The following is a 21,637-nucleotide window of genomic DNA, read 5'->3' as shown; positions in this document are numbered from 1 at the left end:
ATTTTATTTCTCATTATACTAGAAAATACCCAGTCAGTGCATGTCAAACACACATCACAACTGCAGATGTGAAATGCAGGTGTAATTGTCAGGATAGGGTATGTGATCTCCAAATCTGCAAATTATACATCCCTTTCTACTGCATGTTTTCTCATGCTAATCGCCAGAATGCTTACATTGTCCCTATCCTGACAGTTCACACAAACAATTCCATCTGTTTTCAGAATTGTCTACTACATCTCTCCAGTTTGTCCCTATTTAAACCTTTGCAAGTACAGATTTTGCATTTTGATCTATTTCTATTAGGATAGATTTTCTATGTTGAACAAATCCGAATGTTTCTGACTTTTCACAGGTTTCTTGACCTCTTTTATGAGGTAATAAATCACTGCTGCATAGCTCAAACATGCTATTCATGCATACAAATATTTTAGATAGACTGTCATGAAATGGGTAAGACATTATATCATCTGAATTTTCTCCTCCACTGATGATAACATACACTGTATTTAAATGTGTTGACTGCATGCTTCCTTCTACATTCCTAAATGTAAAATATACTGTCGTTAAGGCTTCTGAAGCTGATTTACTGTACATATTTTTTGCTGAAATATTTAGTATGGAATACAATAATATAAACAGAAATTACAAAGGCAAAATACACAGAAGGCTGTAAAACAAATCAAGAAACCTCGGAAAAAGAAAACAAGACTTAAAAAAGGAAATTATAATGGAATAATAGAGCAGCTTCCTCTTCAGTCTTCAGAAGTTAGATTTATACTCTCAAGCCCATAGCTCTCAAAGGATCTGGCCCGGTGATGATCTGTGTTGCAGAATAAGTCTTACATTCAAATACAGTCCAAAGATTGTCCACAACCTACTGCTGCAAGGAGCATTTTATGGTTTGAAGCAGCTGAACTGATCTGTTGATCCTGGAATCGGTAATGTCTGGTGTCAGATTAAGAGAATATTCCGTGGTCTATTAGAATGTGTATCAGTGTTGGTAAATTCAGTGTTTGAGAATTCCATGTGAATTCTCAGATATTTAAACTTACTGATTATCCCCTTGATCTGGAAAATATAGTGCTGATTAGGTGAACTGGAAAACCCAACACTAATATATGTTGGAGTTCAAATACACTCAAGGTTCTCTACACATAAGAAACAAAAACAACCATTTTTAACAATATGGCCATCTGTTCTAAAACCTAACCTGTTGTAAATATGAAGACAATGTGGCAAGGCCCTGTGCATGTTAGGCTGGATTCTACATGGTCGACTGATAAACTCATTGTGACTATAGAACTGCACAACATCACTGCATAGCTAGAGAAATGACCTTCCAGATGCCTCTGTGCTGCAGACCCTATTTGCAAAGCCTGCAATGCAACACTATTGTTCAGTTTTTAGCCTACAATATGCACTTTTAATCATTCTAAAAATGACAGTGCTCTAATATGTATCGGTAAAAGCTTAAACTGCCATCCAAAAGCCATCAGAGAAAAAAGTACTTTTGTGCGCGAGACATCATTTTATCACATTTTACATAAAGCAATATTGCTATTAATATGCCATAATACATACAGTGTACTGCAATAAACTAAATGATGATCAACTGATCATCATTATATCACCACTTCCAATAATTTAATTGAATCCATCCATCCATTTCTAACTGCTTCATCCGATAGAGGGCCGCAAGGGAGCCAGAGCCTATCCCAGCAAGCAACAGGCACAAAAAGCAGGATAGACCCTGGATGGGACAACTGTCCATCACAGGGCACGCACAAACACAAGCACAGACACGCACACACGCACACCAGAGCCCATTTTCCCAGAAGACAATTAACCCACCAGCATGTCTTTGGCCTATGGGAGGAAACCAGAGCACCCCATAGCAGCCTACGCAAAAATAAGGAGAATATACAACCAGATAGCACCCCAGGAATTGAACCCAGTGCCTCAGCGCTGGGATGCAGTAATACCTAATTTAATTGAATGTTTTGAAACAATACATACAATCATTCCAATTAGAAAACAGCATTCCAAAAAGGCATGGTAAATGTTTAAAAAATAAATGTTTTGCTGAGGTTGAAAGTTGGTAGAAAATAGGAAAGAAAAAATTGAGTGTGGTGATACTTATTGCCACCGAGTAAAAATTAATGCCAAGGGTCTGTGTTTCCGGTCTAACATATTATTTTAAATAAAATAATTCTATAGGGATATAGCTTTATATTTAAACTTCAGTGACGATATATTTTTAAACTTTCTTATTTTGCAAATCAATATCTATTTGAATTTTTCAAGCAGTTTCAATTTGTACTTAAGGCCATTATTTTAAACCCATATTAAAATATATATATATATTGCACCTGATGTAGGACTTCTGCTGTAAATGTATTTACAGACATACTTGTCTGAACAGTATGCATCAGACATCCATTTATGATCTATGTATAAAATATTCAATCCTGTGCACCCAATTAATGTTTTGAATGCATTATTTTGGTGCAAAGTCGCCTGGTTTCACCGCAAAAATGAAAGAGAGCGTTAAAGATTTAAGTATTAATTCATTTCGTGATGCAAACTGTTCGACAGCTTACGAGTCTGGGACTGATTCTATCTTACCATGATGCTTCCGAAACACAGCAGCACAGGCAGCATTCAGTGAAACAGCAATGCCACACAAACACAGAGGGGGGTCAGGATTTCAGACACTGCTGAGGGCCAGCAAAGGCAGAGTAAGGGAACTTACCCAGTGTTTGAAGTAAGAAAATCACCCAAGGGCTGTGTGTCACCTTGGTTACCACTGCCAGCTTTTCTCCTTTGGTTGCTTTCCCTGCATTCATTGTCACTGAAGTAGCCCTTTGCCGGTGCCTGCCTGCTGTAAAAGTAGGCCCCTGTGTCTGTTTCATATCCGTTCGCTGTTCCATGACCAGACCTGTTCTCTACGATTTCATGGTGGCAATCGGCGTAGCGATTCTCGTTGGATGAAGAAGCGGTTTTGGGCAATTTGTATCCATGAGAAATCAGGAGATCCTCCACGCTGTACATGTTGTTTTGTTGCTCTTGTAGTGGTGAGTGTGATTTTCTATGCACAGCACTTCGGGCTGGAGCAAAAGTGTGCAGCAGAAGCCATCACTGGGAAAACAGGAGGAAACAGAAGAAGGTAGCATTAAAGTGATGATCGCCAATATCCTTCCCTGTGAGGTCTGACAGGCAGGACTGCAAGAAGAGAACAAAATCCCACATTTTACCCCTGCAACGGTCACACAGCCAGACTGCTCTCCCCCACGCCATTCACCCCCATGCAGATGCGGTTTCGATCTGACTGATGTATTTAAGATCCTAAACTGCTCATGAAGGCTTGTCAAAATCCTATCGATATTTTTTGTACTTTTCCCACAGATATTAACTCCCGGCTTTTCCAGCCCAGAGGCAGCTGCAGAGAGCTGCTGACTCAGAGGGTTTGGCATCAGTAGTTGGGATTGGGATGGCAGCTTTTAGATGTTACGCAGACAAGTCTTCACGCGGGCTCGCGGGCTTTTCGTAAAGGTTGTCCCTCTGAATCGAATCTAATCTGATAAAAAACGAATCATGTTGAAGTGTGAACTCCATGATATTCACGATGAAGTGAATGGAACCCCTTCTGTGAGTGATAATGTCTGCGTTCTGTAATGATTACCTAAGAAAGCTTAAAATTGAGTGAGTCAAATATCCGGCACACTGTAAACTTTTCCCAGGAAAAACTCAAGTGTGAAGTGGAACAAAACTACTTTACTTCAAAATAAAAAAAATAATAACCTGGTTTATATTTAGATATAATGGATTTGTGGAGTGTTTTCAGTCAATCACTCAGATAATACCCCAAATAATCTGTGTATTACAACTTGCCATCGGCTTTAGTATTTCATAACTCCAACATGCAGAGCTGATTTTTTAGTAGTTATTACTTTATACGTCTATGAATACCTAAGAAAAGTCTGCTTTTTAGCATATTTTAAAAAATCATCAAGGTTATCATTCATATTGCAATATAATGAGCAGAATATATATCCTTCCATATTTACATCTATATTTAAGTTCCTATTACATAAATACACATAACAGTTTTCTCAAAAGCAGTGAAATGGAAACTTTTAGACTGCCAGCACCGAACACCAACGAGCACCTCAACCTGCTACTGTAGGTCTCAGTGGGTTTTAATCAAGGTTCAAAGGCAGTTTTAACAGTAAGGAAACAAAGTGCTCAGCTAGTAGCCCCCTAACTGTGGACTTTCTTTCCTAAGTGTATGCCAGAGAATTTAATACGTTAAGGCTTTTAAATTAAAACTTTAAACCTATTAGCACTGGAGACTTTGGAGATTTGACCTTTAACCTTCAGTTAGAGACTCCAGTGCTTTTCATGGAGCATTTTTCTTTAGTTTTTCAGTCCTGTGGATATATTTAAAAGTTAATCAAAATAAAGAAATAACTGTACATCACAAACATTGCAAGAACTGAACACCAAGGATTTTGATTTAAAAATGTTTTTTGTTTTTGTCCGCTCTGTATACTTTGTACAGTATGCCAACTTTATTGGAGGTTTGATAAAAGCAGTGCATGTTTAACCTCCTACATGAAGTTAAGTACTTTAACAGATAACAGGAATACAACAGAAACCATAGAGGATGGTATGGCTAATCCTATTATGTCACAAAAGTTTACTTCTATCCTTCTCTATCTTTACCACGTCATTGTTACTGTCTAACAAAGGTTCCTAGTTTGACACCTTGGTTGCAGGTGTTTGTGACACAATTCCAAAGACAGAGTTAAAAAACTTTGGAGTTCAAAGCTTTAAGGCAAATGAAGATCAGTTTTTAGCTGTTCTGTCACTGTTAATAATGTCAACTACTGTTCTCTAGATACAGTACAGTAGGTGCTCCACAATTCACTGCTGTTTCTGACCCTGTTGATCCTACATCAGCAGCTCAAACAAAGCCCACTTAAAACACTCCCAAATCCCTTATGCAATGGAATTACATGCTCATATAAAACCTATGGCAGAAAAATCCTGCCTTAAGCAAAGGAACATTACACTTGTTAGATTATGAAAAATGACTGTAAGTAAGCTCTAGCATACAGTATTTTAGAACACATAACATTGTAGTAAGTTTCTAGAATATTTAACATTGAGTTAAGAAAACTTGACATTAGGCATAAGAGAATGTTGATTCAGAGCTTATTAAACTATTTTTTTAATACTTATATTGATTTACATTTCGGTTTTCTGGGACTAATCAACTGTTTTCAGATAGTCCAAAGGAATTATCCAATGGAATTTAAGGTCCAATATCTGACTTGAAATAAAGGTAATAAATTAAGCACCACTTTTTGGAATATGAAACCACGCTCGCGCAGAATTTCAGCTTTCAAAGCTTATCTGTATCGTGTTAATGAGTCGTGTTAATGCTGCTTTGAGCACATACTGTACTGTATTGACAGCCCCAGCAATTCAAGGAGGCTGTTTTTGAGTCCTGCCGGGGACTTGAGACTTCAGCTCCATGTCACGAAAGCGTTCTTTCCGGACCCTATGCAGACGACACAATCCGGGGTTGACTGAGGAAACACTGGGAAAAAGTCATGCAGGATACGGGAATAAAAACAGGGGGGCGTGTCCAAGGAGTGCTGGTGGTCGGGGAGGGTGTAGCGAGGCAAACAATCCGGGGACGAGTCCAAAGAGAAGTCCAAAACCAAGGCAAAAGTCCATGGCCAGGAGATCCATCCAAGACAGGAGATTAAAAACCAGAACCGGGTCGGGACCGGCAGGGGAAACTGGAACAGGAACAGAAACTTAAAAGCATGACGGAGCCAGACGTATCTAGGACCCAGGCTCGCATGATACGGGAACCAGTGCAGAGCCCAGATTAGCGTCTGTGTCTGGCTTTTAAGGGGGAACTGAAAAGTGGCTGGAACAAGGAACAGGTGCGGGGAATGAGGCAAACAAGGAAGGGCTGGAGCGCCCTTAAGAGGAGGGGTTTGCGATCGTGACACTCCATTACAAAGTGTTAGATACACACCGAGCAGTGCTCAGAGATGGGTCCTGGTGGCTTGAAGGGTGTGACTGCAGAGAGTTACAGTACCGGCATCCCGCCACCAGAGGGCACCTACACGGTTGCGGCCTTCTTCCTCCATTCACGCCTCCCCTTCAGCCTACTTCAAATCCTGCTGTCTGTTTCTACCCCGCTCAGTTGGGGGTTAAATCTTGTGTCACATCAGAGCCTTCTCGTAACTTGACTGCTTCCTTGTTTATGGACTTTTGGATAGGCTACTTGACCTATCCTGGAACCTGTTCTGGATGTTGAAGATTTGTTGCTGGTTCTGGCTTTTGGACCTTCTCGCTTTCCCTTTTGACCACGATTTCTGATCGCCCTGTTAACGGCTTCCTTGTTATCGCGTCACCCGCATAGGGTCCATCTATTTTATTTTACTTGCTGGTCCCCAGCGTAACAGGGAGTCCAAAAAGCTTTACAGGCCACTTGGGCTTTTGGTTTTTTTTTATCCCTAATCACGCTAAATTTGATTTTCTGTAAAACTGCTGAAAGTGAAGTTTGATGCTTCACTGTTGTTTTCATCATGGAGAACAAAAATCCTATGAAATCCTAGACACACCCTTTTATCTAAAAATGCATAAATCCCTGAGTTCCCACCATCTAGCTCTTGGAGAGGAGCGAAATAGATAGCATGCGTGGTGACTAATGCCCGACCATGTCCTTTCACATCGGCAAGGTGCCACCCTGGCTTATAACACTGCAAGCTCAGCTCACAGGTGCCCAGCAAGACCAGGGTTCACAGAAAACCTGGGCTGTGTCTAATAAGCACAGCAGTAAGCAGTGGTTCTAGGAGGCGAAGGCAGCTCTTACTAAGCGGTTTATTAAGGAAGGACAGAGACTGCTTTCAGACAGCTCTGGACAACAAGACAGCAAGAATTCTCCAGAAGGACAGAAAGGGGTGAAACTGATGGTATCAGTGCTAATGTATAATATAAAATATTTCTATGGACCAAAGTAAATTAAAACAAATTTCTAGGATGTTTAAAGCCCAAGAGTCCTATTGTTTATGTTTTTCTTAACAGCTGAGACACCTAAGTCACCTTTTTCCCAGTCACGTCTCCCTTTTCACAGGAGAGACAGGCCCAGTGATGCAAATTCACAGGCTGCAGGTACATGTTGCAAAGTGATCTAGGCCAACAGAAAACATCCCCCAAAAACTTGTTGAACCCTGGTGAACATTATACCCTCCCAGTCCAGGTGGTGGTCAGTCAGTCAGGTATCTCCCAATTAGCGCCCGATTAAAATGTGGAGAATGCATCTCATTTCATTATCCTATCCTCTTAATTAGTTCAGTGAAGTCACCAAGGTAAGGTGAGATAGGAAGAAAAGCAGAAAGAGTGAGAACCATCAGGACTGGGGTTGTCTGCCTGTGACTGAGGCATCCCTGGTCAAAGTCAGGAAATGAAAAGGCTCACATCCAGCTACTGAATATCTGGGTGGCTTCCTGTTCTTGTCCTTGCAGACAGTGAAGTTTTAAAGGAATCAAGAAAAAAAGAAAACCAACAAAGAAGCAATTAAACCATTTTCTAACATACAGTAAATATTCAGGAGCCTACAAGTGGGAAATATAGTCAACAATGACAACATCTTATATACAGTAAAAGCTTACATAAAAGGAAATTAAAAGCTCATGCGAAGTTACAAAAATACTTGCTCTACAATGGGCAGAAGGAAAGTTATTGGGCCTCAAAGTTTTTCTTCTGGCAGATTTCTGAATTTTATGCAAAACAATAAGTTTATATATTTACTCTTTAATCAAAAACGGGTCATGTTAAATGTCAGAAATGCCTTTGAACGATTTCTACAAGCACAACCAACATTCTTCTGTGTCCGAACTGAAACGCTTTATTTTGAAGCTTTGGGAGAGGCAAAAGTAAAGACAGCTTGTTGTACACAATCAGATGAAGAGGTTTTGTAAATAAAAAAACGTTAATTTTTTTTCCCCTCTTGCAGATCCCCATCTGTTTCTGAGTTTGTGGCTTCCTGCAATTTTGCAAATTTGCTACTAAGCTGCCAAAGAAGATAAGAGCCAAAAGCTTATAGGAGTTTATGGTTTCACAAATATGCACTGAATGAGACAACGCCTTGCATATAAATAAATAACCTCAGTTTCACATAACAATAGACAGACACTGACACTGAAATTGCTAAAAAGATGAAAGAATGTTGTCTGCAAATCATGACAGTTCCCAGGCTGATATTTTTGTGCCAGACACTGATTTATAGACAACGGTGAGATCTTTCTGAGATAACATTAGAACAGAAAGACAGCAGGCCTAAATGTGGGCCCTGATTTGGAAAACCAACGTCTCTGTGAAATGATATTGTTCCGCAATTTAAAAAGCATAATTAAAGAAAAACATATTTTTGCATTTTAGGGTATCTGTATGTGGCACCTTTATTCCAAATGGTAGAAATCACTTTCATTTTTGGAGGACATTTTTTTTAAAAGTTTCCAGTTTTTGATTTTTTTAAACATCCAAGTTTTACGTTTTAAATGTAATTCTTAATGCAAGGCTGTAAGACTAAATAACTAAAATTCAAAACAAGAAAATCTCATGTGCTATTATAAAAACGTTTGACTTGACGAATGTTTCCCTCCATATATTAATGCTGTTGTAAAGCACGTTATCGTTGTGACTCATGAGTGGACTGATGGAAGATTATGGGCATAAGCATTCATTAAGCTTGGCTAGCAGCTCTATGGTTCCTAATCTTAATGGATTCTGTGTGGCTTATTGATTTATTGATATACACAAGGGTTCTACACATTCTCCACTAGAGGGCAGCAATTTAATCCAGGAATAACTAACTGCCCTGGTACAGTTTCCCAGGATCTACTTCACAGGAAAAAATACTTCACTACAAAAAGATTCTTGTTATACAGCCTTAATGTTCCAAAACACATCCTTCAGTAGAGAACAATAAAAGTCAACAATATATAAGAACATTATGAGCTGGGCTATTAAAAGAATTCCCCCATCAACTACTCACAAATAAAGTAACTGCACTGCTTAACGAACCTGACATTTCATCTGAATTTGACATACTCCTATGTCTCAGTGTTCTTGGGGAAATTTGCAATTACTAAATGAGCAGGCTGATGAAATGAAAACTATCCTCAATTGAAAATATTTACATATTGTAAGAATTATTCTTACATCTGAGTATTACAAAACACAACACATATAACTGATAAAATGTTTGTACCGTTTCAGTGGTCTCTGGGGATAGTCCATCAGAACCCTATGCTGCCAGTATTAACATCTTGCTCTTAAGGATTTTACACATTAACATTGTTAAAAACATTTACATTACACACTATATGGTACCTCATGGTACTATATGGAACACTCAGCATCTGATACCTCTCTACAGCATATATGACACTGTATAATACAGCATAGGACACATGTGCTGTGTGGTCTAGTTTCCACGGTTATGAACAAACAACTGCTTTCTTTCTACTTAAGGGCAGAAAGTAGAAGACTATAGTTACCCAGCACTAATTCGTTTCATCGACAGTGTAAGTACATTTGAGTAATACTGTAAGAAATACTACTGTACACACAAAAGTACATTAATAAAACTACTTTTATAAAAAAACATTTGGCCCTCTATAAACCACAGCATCTCAAATACTCCGGCTAATATAATACAGACTGAATGAATTAAGAGTGTATTATATTGTATAATCTTATTTACAGACTTATGCTTTATGTTTACAGTCAGATTATATTTAAATTAGGAACAAGTAAAGATTTATTCCAGGCTGAAAAGAGAAGAAAGGAAACGCAACGTTTCGGCTGCGGAGCCTTCTTCTGGTGTGACACATTTTTATTGATCATGTTCTTTAATCTCATTTTGTTACATATTATTATATATATTTGAATATTCATATGTCATGATCGTAAACCCCTCCTCTTAAGGACGCTCCAGCCCTTCCTAGTTTTGTATTTATCTCCCTCACCTGCCTCCGGTTCCTGCCCCCCGTCCTATATAAGCCAGACGTTCCTGCCTATCGGGGCTCAGCTTTGGAAGATGGACGCCCGGAAGCCCGCCTTTCCGTGAGTCCATGAGCGACTCGATGGCACAGGCTTCATCACGGCGTCCTGACCTACTGATCCCTGATTCCTGATCCCGTTACCCCCTTTTTATTCCCCTGACCCTCTGCCAGATCCCGCTCCAGCTTTTAACTCTGTTTGTCTGTTAGGATGGATCACCTGGTCTTGGACATTTGCTATACTTATGGATTTGCCTCGGACTCCCTTGGACTGTTTGCCTGGGCCACACCTCCCCCGAACACCAGCGCACCATGGACACGCCCCCCTGTTTTTCTTCCATCCCCTAGCATGCCTTTTTCCCAGTGTTTTCTTCACTTCCCCCCGGATTGTGTTGTCTGCATAGGGTCCTGAAAGAACGCTTTGTGACATCATATATAAACATAATACAATCTGACAATGTGTCTGATGGGCAAAAGTCTCTTCACTTGTGAGTCCCATTCTGTGTGTCACTGGCACTTGATGACAGAGAGGACAGACTGGGGGTGAAGGACTACCCAGGTTTTCCTCTAACACAAACCTCCATGGAACTTACTGGTTGATTTCCGTCTGCCTTTTACAGTCAGCACACACAGCAGTCGGTTATAATATTAATTACAAAATACAGCAGAGAGGTCAGTTAAGTCTCGGAAAATTCCTCAGTTATTGCACTAAAAAATGGATCAGATTATTGGGAGCTGTCATATTTAAATGTTCCTTGTTTAGGCTTTCTGGGGGTTGTCTCAGAAGCTTACACTATTAACTATTTGCACTGCATGAAATTGTAAATTAAATATTTATAACAGGTACTTGTAAAACAGCCTAAGGATAAAACAGAAAAAAAACTCTAGCTTACAAAACCATGATTAATTATAATATTTCAGTTTAGTTGGGTTAGAATTAGTGTAGGCTTTAATATCTCAAAAACACTGAAAAAAACAAAATGTAAATTGAAGCCACTACTGATGAAAAGCTTAGAACAAAAATCCATACAGGGTTAAGTTAAGCAAATATGCTGGTAAAGTAGGTAGGTTTTGGCTCTGACATCACTTTGTCATTTATTAACACTGTCAAGAAAATCTAATGGTCATGTATAGTATGGCTTGTCCTAAGCATTCAATTCTGATACCAATACAAAAGTCATCAATATCGAGTGTATCCACTATCTGAACAAGCACAATGCACATGTTGTAGTACAGACTAATACAGGTTGTATTCCTAAAGTGTCCAAGTCTACCTTGTATTCTTTCAGGTATCAATGTTTTACAGTATATCAAAGTATTTAGCCTTGTAAAATGAAAAGGTTACAGAAGAACAGAACGGATCCTAAACTTGTCTTGAAACACTTGTAAAGGGTCTTCCACTGTGTCTTTAAAATGTTAACACCAGAGATCTTCAATCTCACTCACACACTATGACACATACACAGTCACATAGACTTCTTAAGGTTTGAGGAAAACACATAATCTTCTTTCAAGAAATATATTATATTGTCTGCATTAATCAATCAAAATCCATTCTTTACATCTATATTATTTCAGTACTGTAACAGAGACAGGTTGTAAGAAAATACTAAATACTTTGTGTTTTTCTCAAGCAACATTTGGTTTTGTCAATGACATCACCCAGTCAACTCTGCTTCCTCAGGATGTGTGTTGCCCAAAGGACTTAATTGCAAGTGTTTCAGATCTATGTGCAATTAAATGTAAAACAGTGAGCCAAAGCTCATTATGATGAAGCCGAAAAAGGAAGGAAAACAGACAAATAACTGCATTATGCCATTAAAAAAAAACAACAACATTTTTTCACCTACTGTAACCCCAGAAACTGAATGCTGAAAGAGAATCATTAAGAAATTAAGAGTTCCGAGTCCTACACAGCTGTACAAATTCAGTCTCAAGTCATGCATAAATCCTTATGTCCTAGGTTAAGGCATTATGTTCGGATTATTTTACATATATGGAAGTTCTAACATGAAAAAAAAACCTATGAGCACACAGGAGTCACTGTGTACAGAATTCCATGTTTGCAATCAAGTGTAAAAATACGTTTTTCATTCCCCTAAGCAAACACCTAAAAATCATTTCATGTCTATATCAGTTCCTTTTCTGAATGATGTAGTCTCCATGCTTCCACATTCATTCTGCCAATCTTCCCCTAACCATAACACTCCTACCTCACACCATATTAATATATTAGAGGGCGCTGTACAGCACTATTTTTCAAATGACAATGTAATATATTAGCATTGCTCATTTCTGAACAAATTTGATTCAGTAATCTTACACCATCATTACTATCGCCGTGTACTAATTATAGCAATGCATCTGTTGCTGTAACCTCTTCTGAAGAAGAACATAAGTCATAACTTCCTGTGTCACATTTTCAGAACAATGACTGCTGCCATGTCGCACATTCACAAAGTCAAATAAACGCCACATACTTAATATACTGTATATTGCTTGTTTCAGCATGCTGTACGTTTCTACTTCCATAAGGGGAATGAAATGTTATAAGAAAGCTATTAATCCCAGAGAGTTTTCACTTTATTTCTAGAAGCAAAAACTCCATTAAATACATGATTTAAATAAACCCAACAGCTTTGTAATGTTTTTAAAGGAACTGTGGGCACCTATAGTATTCGGTGACTCCATTTCATTTTAATCAATGTTTTTTTTCTGTGTGTGCTAAACAGTTGTACATCATACAATGTACACTCTGGCCAGTTTTAATAAAACACCACAGCAGAGCTGATTAAACATTCAGCGGAAGTTATTTTACCTGGCACCACTCAAGAGTAGCATCCTCCTTTGAAGAGGAACATTTGGCAATGTACATACAATTGACTCCAGTTAATTTCTTCTATAGGATTGTTAAATGGATATTATATGGGATGGGTGGCACAGTGGTGCAGTGGTTAGCATTGCTGCCTTGCAGTGCTGGGGCCCTGGGTTCAACTCCTGGTCTACTGCCTCTTTGTGTTTGTGTGGGTTTCCTCCAGGTCCTCCAGTTTCCTCCCACAGTCCAAAAATACAGGTATGTTAACTGGCTTCTGGGAAAACTGGCCCTGGTGTGACTGTGACTGTCTGCCCTGTAATGGACTAGTACTCTGTCCAGGGTGTATCCTGCCTTGCACGCGTTACTTGCCAAGATAGACTCTAGTTCCCCCCATGACTGTGACTTGGACAAAGTGTTTAGATATATAGTATTACATTCCCATGTAATAAGACATTTAAATACCTTAAGCACTCTAGTTTCCAAGTTTCTAACTGAGATTTATTCAAAGCTAGGCAAATGTTCTTACAATGTTCTTGTTTAATGAGAATCTGTGTTAAAAAAATTTACAAACCATGAAAGACCTGTTAAACTATATTTTAACATGAGCTAGTTGAACTTCTAATTAGCAACCAACACTGCCTCGTGGTTTGAATAAGATAACAAAAGGCATCACGACGAAGGTTTCTGTTCAGAAGGTGCACTTGCCCCATTGTTATAACTATGGTCAATTAGTAGCACACTTCTTGTGTGGATTCCTGAACTGCAAAGAAGAAAATTAATACATGTTATAGAAAACTGTGCGTGATGGCTTTTAATCTGCTGTTCTTTATCTCTGCATTTTTTTTACTTCATCCATCTAGGACCTTTGCAACTAAATGCTAAAGACATTTGTTGGATGGCTTAAGTCTGATTAAGTGGGAATCTAAACATTGTGTTTAATGTTCAATGATGTCCAGGACGCTGCGACATCACTTGCAATCCTATAATTTTACTTCCAATATTTTAGTTACTGTTGTCATATCGTCTTGTCTTTGTGGTCCTTAAAATATAACACATTATACACAGAAAAAAAAACTTGATTTTCAACCTAAAAAATTGCTTCTTTGCTTTTCCATTAACGACAAGTTCTAGAAAGCGAGCAACCCCCCATGATGCTATTTTTCAATGTTTGATTCACCAATGAAAGAAAAAAAGTAAAAGACATTTGCCTAAGAGAACAAGGTCTAAATAAAAAGGCATTTGATCATATTTACAGCAAAAACAGAACAAAACATTAATATTATAAAAAGAGTAAATGACTTCATAGTTTATTTAATGAAATGCCTGCCAAAAGGCATAGGGCTTAGTGTTACTATATTATTCCTAATAATCCCAGTTGTTGTACTTGCAGGGCTGTACTTAAACCCAGGCTGGCCTGTCTTATATTAATTAGGGTCCATCACCAGCTTTCACTGCTTTGAGATGACAGTGACATGGCTTATAAAGCAGACACATTGTGATCAAAGGAATCACATGCATTAGCATTCTGCTAATCAGGTATAGACTTGGCTAGCCTTGCAGTCTTCAATTCAGGAAATGAAGACATGTAAACAAACACCTTTGCAGGCAGCAGAGGACAGAAATGAGACACAGCAACAGCAAATTTAAAGTCCAAAGTCTTTTGGAGAAAAAGGGAGCTTTTGCAAGTTCCAAATATTGACTGATCCCACATGGAACAACTCACCAACAGGTGGATTCAAGACAACCTAAATCTCTCAGAACAAGCACTGGACTCTAGGTAGTCCATTAATGTTTCAGATAGGAATTAACAGACTATGGGTAAGACTTTATTTAGTGACCATCTACCAAAAGTATTCTGATTATTATTATAAGCCAGCTCTCCTCCACACTACAAGAGGGCACTGTGGAAGTGTGCCAGAAGCTGTCTGGTTTCTGCAATGACCATATTTATATCTAATGTTCAGTGTGGTTTGGGTCTATAGTGTAGGCAAGTGAGATTTTTACTGCAGGCCTAGAAACCCAACCATCAAGCAAATATTTAAGACTGATGGATATGGATCTGCCAGTAACAGGTATGAGCATTTTTTAAACCTCTAAGTTATTTTTATACATCGGTCTGTAGAGAAAGGTTGCGCGCAGGCTATATGAGGGTCTCCTTCACAATCAACATAAACACCTACTGTAAGTCTTTCTCATACAGTAGTTTCTTCAAGCTCAGTATTTTCCATTTTACAGTATATCTCTAGTGTATGTTTTTACTTCCTATATGCAGTACTCTGTCCATACCTACATTATATATCATCTGCCAAGTGGTTACTCAGTCTAGAATTGTATCTAAATCTTTCTTTTGCAACTTTTGCAGTGCTTGTTAATCCCCTTATTTAGGTATCACCTACAAACCCGACTAGCTTATTGAATATACCAGAATCTAATTGGGAACAACATTAGAAAAAATAATAAATTATTAAGTGCAGTAGTCCTAATACAGATCCTGATGGTACTTCACTACTCAAAATATGAACATTTAACCCTGCGCTGTAGAATGGCTGACCCTGCGCTCTAACCCCAAGCTTCTCTCCCTGTCTGTGTGTCTATGTCTCATGGAGAGCAAGCTGGGGTATGTGAAAAGACAATTCCTAATGCAAGAAATTGTATTTGGCTAATAAAGTGATCTTATCTTATCTATATTCTGTTTAAAGTGCATTATCCAGCTCCTAATCCAAATATAAGCATTACTTTCAATGCCTACTGCTTGCAATTCATTAATCATTTATGATTATCCTAAACTTCTTGTGAAAAACTAACCATATCAGCTCTGTGAGTCCTTTGGCGCTGTTGCTTATTGCAAGAATTCTAGTAATATAAGACCTATTTTTTATAATACCACACTGACTATCCCTTAGGATTACTGTTTCCAATTAGATGTTCCTCTAGTTTAGTTCTAATTATTCTCTCCACCACCATATACATTATAAAAGATTTATTTCTCTACGATTACTTGAGTTTTGTGGCCCTTTTTATGGCTTGGAATTAGCATGCAGCACTTTTGCAGACAAAGGGTGTTAGCCCTGTCTTGAGCAACTGTTGGAAGAGTTCTGATAATGCCCTACGACATCCATGCTTCTCTTACACGCGAGGGGTAGAATACCAGTAGACCCTGGATATTTGTATATCTTTAATGCTTTAGAGAAAAGCTGTATGAATGAAGCGGTAATTTGCAAACTCCAACCTGAAAGGCACTAAAGGCCAGAATTGAACCCAGAACCTTTAGCTATGAAGCAGCACTCCTGACCACTGTGTTACCTTAAACGAGTATTGAGAATACAGGATGTCGCCAAGCAGTTCTGATAAGACAAAAGGCAGACATTCCAGTGATGTTCCCAACAGCAGCGATAAAATCGGTAAGCACAGAGACAGACATCATCAGTACAAATATGGACGACTGCGTCCCGACGAGTAAGAATTTGTATAATTGAGAGCTTCCATAAAAGCTAAACAAAATACAGGTCTTAATATAAAGCCCTGAGGAACACCAGTGAGGTCCAGCCTAGTAAGAGGACTAAAGTCACACAGAAACACACATTTTCTCTCACAAACGTAGGACCCCAAAACTGCAACAAAATGAAAGCCATATGAAAAAGGGTATGAAGCAATCCAAAACCTGTACACTCCTATCCAAGACAATTATCCCTTAAACACTTTTTTTCCACTTAAAGTAGTTTTATTGTGTACTAATCATTCTACTTCATACCTAATAAGTTACTTAATTAATAATAATTTTTCTTGTGTTTTATGTTCTTTACGGTTACACTACACTACACAGGTCCTCCTTGTCTCCCGCATATGGATACTTTATACAAATCCCTTAATTGATAGAGACATGATAACTGCTGTGGATTTGAAATGCTTTATAATACGTCACTACTGTCCGCTCATTCCAATTCTCGGTCAAATACATTTGCAGATGTTTCATTTTTCCACTTCCCTCCTCTTTGGCGCCCAGCAAGAAGGCATCAGATAACACATCTCGCTGCTGCTTGCTCTTCCGTTATTGGTTTTTCAGATTGATTCTGCTTCACCACTTACTCCACTCGGACAAGAACGGATCAATCTGGACTTCTGACGTGTGCCGATATACTCCTGCGTCCAGCATGGATCCGAGCTATTTTAAAACATTGCGTTTCTGTAACAATGCAGTGAATCCATGCATACTGCCGCCGTCATCTGAACGTGAACAAATTCTTTAACAACTATATATCGTCACTGAGCTCATAACCACCATTTCAACAAATCCACTCAGTGTGGACTGTGTAATACTTTATGTAGCTGCTGGTATTTATGTATTGCATAGATCGTTTTGGGGGACATTTCAACAGCATTTAGGCAACCTCATAACTGATCCTATATGGATGGTGAGATGGTGGAAGTCTAGATATGACATTTTGGCTGCAAATCGTTTCACTCTATTATGAAAAGTAATAATAATTTTGATCAGAGCGTAATATTGAACAAAACTCGTTGTAGTTAACCTACAATTGAAGGAAGCGGCCCATAATGGAGTCAGCACGACATTCTGAATTTGATTTCCTAACTGCAGCTTGGCCATGTCATCACAGAGCTTGATGCACTGACACAAAGTGAATGAACTCGCACATAACAAGTGGGTTTATAAGGCCATGTGCATTCCAATGTCCAGAAGCCCTGCCTTACTATAGAGCCAAAATATTTCCTAGGAGTTTTCTGATTCATCCATCTGTCCATTTTCTAACTGCTTGATCCAATGCAGGGTCACGAGAGAGCTCAAGCCTACCTTGGCCAGCAACAGCTGCAAAGTGGGACACACCCTGGACAAGACACAAATCCATTGCAGGGCACACACAGACACATACCAGGGCAATGTTTCCAAGAAGCCAAATAACTTACTAGTAAGTTTGTTGACTGTGGGGGGAAACTGGAGTGCCAAGAGGAAACCCACCAGAACATGGGGGGAACATGCAAACTCCACACACACACAGCAGCCAAGGTCTGGAACTGAATCCAGGGCCCCAGCCCTGCTTACGGCTGTGCCACCATACAGTACCTCATTTTAAGAGTTAATACATTAAAATGCTTTAAAATACTTCTAAAGACTGTTCATTAAATTTAGCACTACTGCAGTATGGACACTGCAATCGCAATGAAATGCAGTCACCCGTGGTTTCTCACATATTGTTCTGTTCATGCAGGTTTCAGAGGGGCACACAATTTTAACGTACTGTATGCCAACCTTTCCCCTTTTTTATACTGGCAACATTCTCCTTCCATAAACTTTAGTTAACGAAATGAAAATGTAAAACAGCGGAGACTACAGGGAAAGGAATGAGGAAAGGAGTATTCATCTGGAGCTGTGACCCTCTCAATAAATGTAATCATCCAGCTTCTTGGATGATGGCTGAAAGCTAACTTGTGACTAATTCACATCATTCCAGCTGTTTTGGAACACTGACCAGCCCTTCTTCCTCTGCTGCTGGAACTAATGAGCCACCTTCCTTCAGGCCTCTATTTATGAGCAGCTCTCCGCACAACAAAGTGTGCTGGCAGCAGGATTCAGACTCGTTACAAAAACCTACCACCTGAGAGGTGTCCGACCTCACCCTCTTCGAAACGCGACGGGTGGGAGAAAAGTGCGCTGTGTGTTTGGGGTCGGCAGCAGCTGGTCGAGAAACAGTCTAAAGATAGAATCCCCAAAGGCAGGGGGCTTAACGCTGTCTATGCAATACAACACAGGAAGACAATTGTTTCCTCTTGACTTAACTTCCTCTGTCGCCCTGAACAGGGCTAAAACTCAGAAACGGCTCAGGACACAGACTAAAGTTTCAGGATTAACACTGCTTACACCCTGAGCTAATGATCAGAATGATGATAAACAAATAAATGATGATGAGTTCTGAAAAGGGGACTGCGGATGAAGACGTGCAGCATCAATGACTGGTCATCCTGTACACTTGCTTTAAAAGAGCATGATGATTAGGCTTAAAACTACCGTATAGCTAAATGGGAGAAGGAATTATAATGTCTCACCTAAAATCCATAGTCTTATATCAGAAGTGTCAAATAAGGTGATTTTTCAAGGACTACAGTATCTCTCAGCTGTTTAAGTAAAAGAGGCGTCTGTCTTTAAAGTATAAAACGAGTGTAAACTTACAACCTCAGGAATGATAACAGGTATGGTAGTGATCCAAAGCTATCAAGACACTGCAGAGCCATGTATAACATTCTTTAGACATGATCCAACCTTTCCTTATTCTCTACATCATCATGGATAAGTGTTTTCTGGCAAGACCTTACTTTCAAAGCTCACTGATGTAGAGCTCTTAAGATCAACAGTTATTGTAAACTAAGCAGCACCGAAGACAAGCTGCAGCTTTTACCAATGTGAAATTGGCGTGACTAGCCAGAATAAAACATAACTGTATATTTTTCCAACTGGCTTTGTCTTCTCCCGTTGCAGTTGAGAGCCCCCATCTAAGGTCCTATTTCGGAACCACCTGCTTTTATTACGATTTGTCAGCAACCTTGTTGCTGGATAATTTACGACCATAACCGTAAGAGTTTAGAAATACAAACCTTCCAAGTGACATGGAACAAAAAAAGGAGAAATAGTAGGAGTTTTTTCATACAGTTTAAGCGGAATTTGGAATTTATAGCTAGGGTTTATCTGGAGAATGATCCAAGAAAATATTTACATAGTTTTAGAAGTAGTCCACTTATTGTTCAAAGAATTTAATATGGGTGCATTAGTACCCTCATGTTAATGAGAATTCAGTTTCAAAGGATACTCTGCTGGTTAAGTAATAATTCTTAAAGTTATCAACCATAACAAATGAGTCAATGAATTGGGTTTAACAATAAGTTCTAGGCAAACCAAAATTGGATAATATCAAATCTATTGTCTACATATTTTAAAAGTTTAAGGGTGGTACTAAAATCTTAAATAATAACATATTTCAGAGTGTCCATTAATTAATATATTTGGCTATTAAATTGCGCGTTTGGTAATCGTGAACCTGAAATTAACAGAGCCTTAGTCTGATGCTTGATGCATAAAGATCTGAAACTTGAAAGGCTTTTTCCATTTTCACAAAACCACACATAGTTTAGTTTTGGCTTTTTTCCTCCTGGAGTACTATAGACAAATGACGCCCTGTGCAATTACTTCCAGAGAAATAAATTACGTCATTCCCTGCAGGAGACAGACAGACATTTGATATGACGCTGTATATCCGAAACCCAGAGGATGAAAACATTCAGGAAACAAGTCTGATTTTAATTATTTTGTCTCGTCAAACTGAACTCATGTGAAGTGGTCATTAGGGTCTGTAAGGCGGTTGCGAGGTCACGGGAGACACAACATTACGGTGATGTGATAGCTTTCGTTACAACGGATGTCAAACTTCCTTGCAAGGAAATTCAGGCAACAACACTTGATGCTCTGGGTGGCCTGCGTGACCCTGTCTTTCTGATAAATCTGTAGAAGTGAAAAGAAAAATAAAATAAAACGAGAACAGTTCGGGTCGAGCGATACACTTTACATGCGCGCAAAACGATGCATACTGTACTGTACATCTCCTGTGTTATGTAGTCGAGAAGGTAGGCGAGCAGAACAATAACGAAACAAGTTCCGAAGTGAAGGTAGGACCAAGCCCATAGAAGATCATGTGTTGCCTCTCTTCGCAGGGTCACTGGGAGGGAATAGGAATTTAGGAATATGCTTCCTACGTGCAACACACACATAGCATATTGATAAGACCTAAGACCTCGCCGTTATCAACCCCTCTCCTGTCCTGGTCTTTTGATTATTTACGTTGGGACGTTGCGGCGAGAGACCCCCGCTGTTTGAGCTCTAAACTTTAATAGCACTTGGCTGGCGGGACCCCATCCACACCTGGCTGTTATACTGTAGTTCATTTTCCCCAGCCAGAAAATCGCTCCAGTCAAAGCAGCCAATATTTCATGTAAATGCTACACGTCCACAGTCTAAGTGCCTTCGTAAATTCCTCTTTTGAAGACTAATGCATACAGTCAGGAGTTGGATTTCTGTACTTTTAGAGTCAACTTCATTTTTCCGCGAGTTGTGAGGCCAAGCATTGCACGCAGGAATTTATCTTCTCTCTCCAACCCTGGAGTATTTGGGTCTTAACAACTGAACATACTTTTTCATTGTTTCGTATACTGTCTTATCCACTTTCCTCTCTACAGACAGTGACATCAAAAGGAGAAAGGGCTTACAACCCTGCTCACCACTCTAACGCAGTCCCAGAAAAATCTGTCGGTTCTTGCATTTTTTTAAATATTTTTTTTGTAAAACAGAAGCTCCTTTTAGATGTACAGTTTATAAAAACAGGTTTGTAAAAAAATAACACGTTATAATGCAGGGACCGATACAGACTGCGCCGCAGCCACACAATGTATAGACCAGTGCTAACTTTAAAATACATTAGCAAGAGGTCATTCTTGCAAACATAAAAAAATGCACGTTGCTCTATCAAAACGGCAATATGACGCTATACATCCCAGTATAACATCGGCGGGAAACTAAAATCTCGCTTTACCAGACATTAACAACACAGAAAAACACTGAGAGAGGTTCTCTTACAGGTTGCAAGTTTAAGCGCCGTTATATTAAGCATTAGCAGATGCGCCTCGGCTGCCAGTTTCACTGTCCTGTCCTGGCTACGTTTTCTGTACA

At 39.1% G+C, this 21,637-nt stretch overlaps 1 protein-coding gene across 4 annotated transcripts in view; it reads right to left on the bottom strand.

The window, feature by feature from the left end:
- The window catches only part of jcada (junctional cadherin 5 associated a), a 61,520-nt gene that overhangs the window by 20,784 nt on the left and 19,099 nt on the right, over window positions 1-21,637 (bottom strand). For 3 of the 4 annotated variants that reach the window (XM_088642836.1, XM_088642837.1, XM_088642835.1), the window contains one exon: window positions 2,756-3,141. In XM_088642836.1, the coding sequence (XP_088498962.1) occupies window positions 2,756-3,054 (299 nt within the window). In that variant the 5' untranslated portion in view covers window positions 3,055-3,141. Of the gene's footprint in view, window positions 1-2,755; window positions 3,142-21,544; window positions 21,566-21,637 lie in introns of those variants that run through there. The other variant, XM_088642838.1, reaches the window with a different exon arrangement.

The sequence above is a fragment of the Lepisosteus platostomus genome, chromosome 8 (assembly GCF_059453375.1).
Source record: "Lepisosteus platostomus isolate fLepPlt1 chromosome 8, fLepPlt1.hap1, whole genome shotgun sequence".
NCBI classification, from domain to species: Eukaryota; Metazoa; Chordata; class Actinopteri; order Semionotiformes; family Lepisosteidae; genus Lepisosteus; species Lepisosteus platostomus.
Note: the sequence above shows the minus strand (reverse complement) of the source record. Positions and strands in the feature narration are given on the sequence as shown.